Raw genomic sequence first — 7,175 nt, forward strand, 5'->3', positions numbered from 1 at the left:
GTCCATCAGCAGTGAAGAACACAATGTCGCAGAGTCGTCTCTCAACGGGAAGGTCGGGGGTTCGATCCCCAGCTCCTGCAGCCGCATGTCCGATGTGTCCGAGGGAAAGACCTTTAACCCCTTCCTGCTGCTTTATCTGCAGAGTGTGAATGGGATTAGTTAGTTCTGATGGACACTTTCCATAACAGCCTCAGCCATCAGTGTGTGTGGGCGTGACCTGCAGTGTGAATAAAAAGTTGTTTCTACGTCTCCCGTCTGTGAAGTGCTGTAATGGATGCTGTGTCTGTCTGTCCCTCCAGGGTGATCGACCACGGAGAGGAGAACCGTATGACCACTCAGAGCGTAGCCATCGTTTTCGGCCCCACGCTGCTGCGGCCTGAAATCGAATCCTTGAACATGGCGGTCCACATGGTCTACCAGAACCAGATAGTGGAGCTGATACTTCTGGAGTACGAGAACATTTTCGGCAGGTAGAGAGACGCTGGAGGATGAGCTTCTTTTGTTTAATTCCTCTCTTAACGCAGAGCTCTTCCTTACCCAGCATGGCCCTGCCTAAATAAAAATAAAAATAAAATAACACAGCTCAGCCTGGCTTGGCGTTGTCCGGCCTGCCGCGGTCCAGCCCGGCCTGGGAGCTGCTTTTTCTTCATCTCAAACCATCTTGTGGTCACCGGCTTCTCCAAAATCTTGCATACTCCGGACCAAAGCCACTCCCAAAACGTCACGAACCAAAAATAAAAATAGCGACCAAAAAGTTTTAGACCTGGTGCACTTTTCAGTATCTCGTTTTTTTGTTTTTTTTCCTCCTGCTGCTGCGTTTGTGCCACTCTACTGCAAACGGTGACGTCTTCCTGTCCCGACACTGGATTTTCTAAAATAACTGATTCTGATGAAACGGGCTGAACAAGCTTGTAACTACTGCACAGACTGACTGAGACCAAAGGAGCTGCAGAGGGACGAGCCTCCCAGGCCTTGAATACAGAGGAGGCGACAGTATTGGCGAGGTGGAGGTGCCCCTGTGTGTGTATATATATATACTGTACTGTATATTTTAGAACGCACTGGGAAGAAAACAAACTGCTGTGCTTTGCTTTAGACGTCTAGACACTAAGAGATGAAACACTGAGAACAAGGAGAAGAAGGGAGATGTTTTAAATGCTTTATTCTGTCCATCGCTCTCTGAATCTGCTTCTCCAGCCCGGGGTCCTCCGAACACGTCAGAGCTTATTATTAATCTGTGATAGATGTATATTAAAGCACTCCACTTTTTCTGCATTTGGCTTTAAGAACAAATCGTCTCACTGCGCTGAGATGACATCAACTTGATAAACAAAAGGTACTCGACCGTGTCCTTCCTTAACACGTGGATATGAAACGTTCAGGCCTTCAAACACGACTCCGTTGATAAATGTGTACAGTGTTTATTTGTGTGCATGTGTATGTGGGGACGGGACGGACGGACGGATGACTGGATGTATTGTACAAATAGTAAATATAGTGTTATAAATATAATAAGAGGGAGAAATCACTATTTTGTGAGCGTTGCGTGACCAACAGATGTGCAGATTAAAAATGAACTGAATGATGTGGAGGTTTACCTGAGTGTCAGGTTAAATGGAAGATTGTGAATGTAAGTGTTGGCTTTAACAAACTGGAATAAAGACCTGTAATAAGAGACTTTACAATGGCGACGTTCTTTGTGTCCTTATATTTATTTAGTCCAGCTAAGTAGCAGGTGTGATCATCCATAGATATTTATAACTTAAAGAATAATGAATGAGAAAATAATCAATTTATTACGACCTTAAATATAAAGGTCAGATGTTTTATTTGAGCTCATTACGTTGTATGGTAGAATAACTGCATTATAAGCGTGTATGTCAAAATGTTAAGCATCATATTCTCGTCATGTGTTATTGAGTGTGACTTAATCACACTGTATATCAGACCGTGTCATTACTTAGACTTGCCCTCCAATGACAGCTGGGATCGGCTCCGAACGGTAAAAGAAGTATAGATGATGGATCGACGACTCAGATTTAAAAAGATGACGTGTAACACATTTTCCATTATTCTCTACTCGTAAATGTTATGTTTATAAGATACTTGGATTTCATACGTTTTGATCAGTCATTACATAAACCTGTGAATATTTAAAGTTGCCAATAGGTGCTGATTTTATTATATTTTTTTTTTTTTGGGGGGGGGGGGGGACATTTAATTTAAAGAAAACGTGTATCTCCCACTCCTCAAAATAAGAACATGGAAGCAGTGGTTGATTGATCTTCGATGTTTTTATTTCAGTCTGGTTTCTGTGCTTTGTAACAGATCTTTCTCATATTTATTTTAATAGCTGCAATAAAGCTTTGATAGCCTGAAGGGTAAAGGTGACCAACCTTTAACTATCAGAAGACTAACTGCCTAAATCAATTTGTGTGCATCAGTGGGAAAATTCAATGAAAAACAATAAATTAATGACATGAGAAGCTTGCACATCTTATTATAATAATGTAATGATCATATGGCTCTGGGCATTAACAATGTTCTTAAATAGGTACAGTATAAACATTAAGACTCAAAGAGATCTCTATGCTTCTTGTTTATACTTGTGGCGGAACTAGCGTGAAGCTAGCGCGAAGCAATGACAAACAGTTCTGCGCTGTTTATGAGGCAATGTGTGATTAAATTATTTTCTTATAATTAATTAATTGTAATCAACACGTTAAAGTCCCATCCCTAAAAGAAATACAAACGATTAACAAAATGGTAAATGCTGATGTACTGCAAATATGTAAAAAATAATACTTAATTGTCGTTAACGCTATGCTACATCCTAATGCTATGCTATCTCAGTTGTATTACATAAAACATAGCAACGAGGCTAATACTCAAGCTAAGCTACATGCTATGCTACATCACAAGCTCAGAAGAAAAGTATGACACAAAACATCCAGGCTAATGCTAACGCTACACATAGTCACTTATGTACTGATACTTCCAAGAAATGCTGCAGCTACATGCTAACAGAATGACAAAAGGCTAAGCACATAACAAGTGCACATGGTAATTGCAATGTTCAAACAGGACAGAACACCTATATTAGAATAGTTTACATGTTCATCTTTTAGGGACTCAGATTCTACTTTGATACACAAAGACTATTTTACATTAAAATATTTGATTTATTGTTACACATCAAATATATCTCATCAGTCAGTCACCTGTCGCTCCACAGACTTGAGTGCACTATTCTCTCTCAACCAGGAAGTGTCAAACAGAGCTGACCCCAGCCTTGGGTTCTTATGGGGGGGTGTCCAGTGGCAGGTGCCATGTTTGGTAGAAGTGGAGGGATGTTTAGATTGTTGAGATTAAACATGTTATTTAAAAGGCAGTTTTATTTCAGTATCAGTATTTACTTAACTGAAATGTATTTCGACATGCTTTAGCTTTATTGCGGATAGTTTTTGTTGTTTGTAGAACAGGTAATACTCGTCTGAGAGTTAACTGATTTACACCCACGTATGGTTGTTTCCAGCTCCTATATAAGAGGAGGACTGAGAGGCTCTTAGTTGGAGTTTGGAGCTGGAGTTGATCAGAGCTGGTATGTTTCAACAGTTTATTGAGAAGTGTACAGAGAAAGTATTATAAGTATATTTCTTGAAAGTATTATTTTCATTTTTACAAAGGAACAAAGGAGGGCCTATAGGTCCGGTGAATACCCAGGAAAGGTAAGTCAGCAGAAGTGTAAGAGTACTAAAATATTATACTCAAGTAAAAGTACTGTTACTTAAAAACACATGTACTTGAATACATGTAAAAGTACCAGTTTAAAAATGTAGTCATATAAAAATACAAAAGTAACTCAAATTTAAATGCACTTTAAAACTGATATATTTGTGCAGAATATGTACTTTGAAAAGCTTTGTTTATTGCCATGAACTAAATGGCACAGGTAAATAAAAAACCTAATGTTAAAATTATTATTGTTTGAAAATAAATTAAATTTGATACGGTGAGATTAATTAAATATATTTATTTTGTATTTTGTTCCAAATCTCACAGGATTTTGTTGACCTATCGGAGCTCCCGATTAGCGTCTTAGACATAGATATACAGTATATAGAACATATATATCTATGGTCTTAGAGCTATAAACAGGAAGCAGCATGACTCACAGACAGAGGAGAGGAGAAGCGGAGAGTTCAAACCGAAACCTTCTGCAAACTTTTCTAACTTGTTTAACATACAGTGGGAAGAAAGATCGTTTACTAACATGTCTGCATTACTTTGTGGTACAGGAGAATGTGTACATTATCCCTCCCTGCTCGGTGGGAGTGGGAGGCAGACGGAACTCACACGAAGTATTTATTTATGTACACATAGACAGTAGTTGTTTATATTCGCCTATATGTTCCGATATTGACAGCGACAAAGCCAGTCCGTCTCTGTCGTCACCACGACCTCCGACCTCCCTGCTGGCTCTCGGTCGTGGGTGTGGGAGGCAGACGGGTTCAGCGGAGGTCGTGTGAAAAAGTCAGACAGGCACAATGTTCCCCCTGACCCATCTGTTTTAATAAGTTGCTGTTGGAGTTTTACAAGTGTCATCCTTGTCCTCTCAAACTGTAGTTAGACCACTTTGGCTGAGTGTATCTGAACTAACATGTCTCGTTGATTTGGTTCAAAGGTTTACCAAGAATCTGGTCCCAGGACTTTTTTTTTTTCTTTTTTTTTTCAAAAGGTCTAATGAAGCTTAGCAGTGACAACACACCGACACATTTTCTTACTTAAATGTCTTGATCCATATTTTTAAAGACAATTTGTTTGTTCTGTCATAAAATCTGTTTGTTTGAATCTACTCAATTTAGACAGGTTAGTCTTAACAACTGATTTGAGTTATATTGACTCAACTTTTAACACATTATTTAATAATAATGTGTGCAATGTGTTACCTCAACTTTATTGAGTAGTCAACGTGCATCTCTTTTTACAGTGCATCCCCTGAAATTTGTTGTGTGAAACTATATTTTTTTAACAAAAGTTCACCTAAAAAAGTATTTGATTTCAGAGGTATTTTAGTGTCATCTGGTTTCACACAGAAAAATTGTTTTAACATTTCACACCTTCAATGACTACAATGAAAAATTGCATTAAAGGCAAAAGCACAAAGTCCGATTTGATCACTGCAGGTGCTCGAAATGGCAATGAGATTGTGCCACATGGATTCAGATGAGATCTTTGATGTCTGATCTGGGCAAAGCCTTGATAATGGATTCTTTTATCAGCGATATCCTGGTGTTGGAAAGGAATGCATTAGGCCGTGGGGCAAAGGCGTTTCTCCTATTCTGCTGTGGAAATATTGCCAACATTTTGACTTTCCTTCTGGCCTCTAAAACGACATCTGATTGCTCCGGTGTTTAAGTTTTCTCCGCAATCGAAACTCTTGCACTTCCAAATCCGCCCATCATATCTCAAACCTGAGCCTCTTGCTCTCCATGGATTACTGTGGCAGAACGTGCTGATTAATTTTAGGGTACTAAACAACAGCAACCACGAAGAGGAGGTTATCCGGCAACAGCTAAACCTGCCGCCGACGTTGTGGAGTATACAACCGCAGTCACACCTTCCGTCACAGTACTCAACATGAAGCGATAAGACAGATCAGGGCAGCTCAGGATCTGTAATATCACTGATACGACATGATGAGTGTAGATCAAAACCTGAGAACGCTTTTCATTTCAGGAAGCAGACGGAGTTTTTGAACATTTATTAAAAGTTTCTTCTCAGACACACTGAGACGAGTTTTATTTTTTTTATTTTTAGGAGATTAATACAAAAGTAATGCTGCTCAGTCATTCTGTGCATCCATGCGTGTCTGTGGTGGTGACCACGTTTTATTTGGGTTGACTCTGGACATCTCCGAGGAGTGGATGTGTGTGATGTGAGTGCATGGGAGTTTAGGAGTGTATTCAGTTGGGGTGTGTGTGTTTTGTAGATCTCCAGGTTTGTATCTGGGTCCGACCTGTTGCACCCATCCTGCATGTCATTCCCCGCTCTCTCTCCCATAAAGGCCCCAAAAAAGGGAGTGTATTCAATTCAGCGTTTTGAACTGGTGAATATGGTGGACGTGGCGATAACAAAGAGAGAGAGTAAACCTAGTGAGTTGAAATGCCGAGTGGTTGGAGGGTGAACCTTGTGTTGGCCTTCTTTCTGTTGGACGGACGCTAAACAACAGCGGTTAGCTCATTAAATGAACTCTCACTGAATGTTATTACAGCAACCTAAGAAACACTGCAGCTTCACTCCTCAAGTCAGTCTGTGTTGTATTGTCAGAAAGTGAGTAACACATGGTTAACATTCAACTTCAACCTGAAATCTGTGTAAATCTACATCCTGCATGGTTTTATTATTTGTTTTGTGATTGTTGTGTTAAACGTCACAGTTTAATAATCCCTGCTTAATCTTGACTGCCATGACTCACTTGTGCACACAGTGTGTCGCTGTCCAAGGTGCTGATCCTGGGACCCCAGACGACACTACAAAGAGACGCATTAAGACCTCAACAGTGACTGCCCACTTTTACTTATTTTTTTCAGATTTTTCACAAAATCCTTAAATTCAGAGATTGTCACCTGGAACCAAGACGACCAGATGAATTCTGCAAACTGATTCTGATTGTCAAACTGCGACTAGTTGACCTCTGACACGTCTGTGTGTGATGTGAAGTTGCTGTAATTAGTGTTTCAGTATCTTAAATAAACCCAGCATGGGAAAGGAGTGATCTTTGTGCTTTTGATTTTGTGTCTCAGCTTCATTAATATAAAAACCTCTAAAATAAAAACCAGCAGCTCAGCACTAAATACTAACAAGGTAAAGAAGGCCACCATCTGCTGAGAGCAAATTAAATTAAAAGAACCCGATGCTATAAATCCTTGCTGCTCTGAGGTGGATGAAAAAGTTAATGCAGGTCAAGAAAAGATGATTTTTTTTTTGTTGTTGTAGCACAGGGTAACACTTTGTGTTCCCAGCTCAAGTTGAGAGGATGATAATGAAGCTCCAAAATGAATCGGTGGTGTCTCATGGCCTGCGTTCTTCTCTCGCCTTCATCTATCCAGGAGGACGCTTTCGCTGAGCTGTCCTGCTGCTTTTTTCCCCCAGTCTGTCCTACTTTACATGTA

The 7,175-nt window shown here is 39.9% G+C and overlaps 1 protein-coding gene across 3 annotated transcripts in view; it reads left to right on the forward strand.

Moving 5' to 3' along the window:
- LOC306826352 (rho GTPase-activating protein 12-like) overlaps window positions 1-1,688 on the forward strand; it is a 50,102-nt gene extending 48,414 nt beyond the window's left edge. For all 3 annotated transcript variants that reach the window (XM_079347610.1, XM_079347611.1, XM_079347612.1), the window contains one exon: window positions 300-1,688. In XM_079347610.1, coding sequence (XP_079203736.1) covers window positions 300-474 — 175 coding nt within the window. In that variant the 3' untranslated portion in view covers window positions 475-1,688. The remainder of the gene's footprint in view (window positions 1-299) is intronic.
- The last annotated feature ends 5,487 nt before the right edge of the window (window positions 1,689-7,175 follow it).

The sequence above is a fragment of the Symphodus melops genome (genome assembly GCF_947650265.1).
Source record: "Symphodus melops genome assembly, chromosome: 7".
Classification (NCBI taxonomy): domain Eukaryota; kingdom Metazoa; phylum Chordata; class Actinopteri; order Labriformes; family Labridae; genus Symphodus; species Symphodus melops.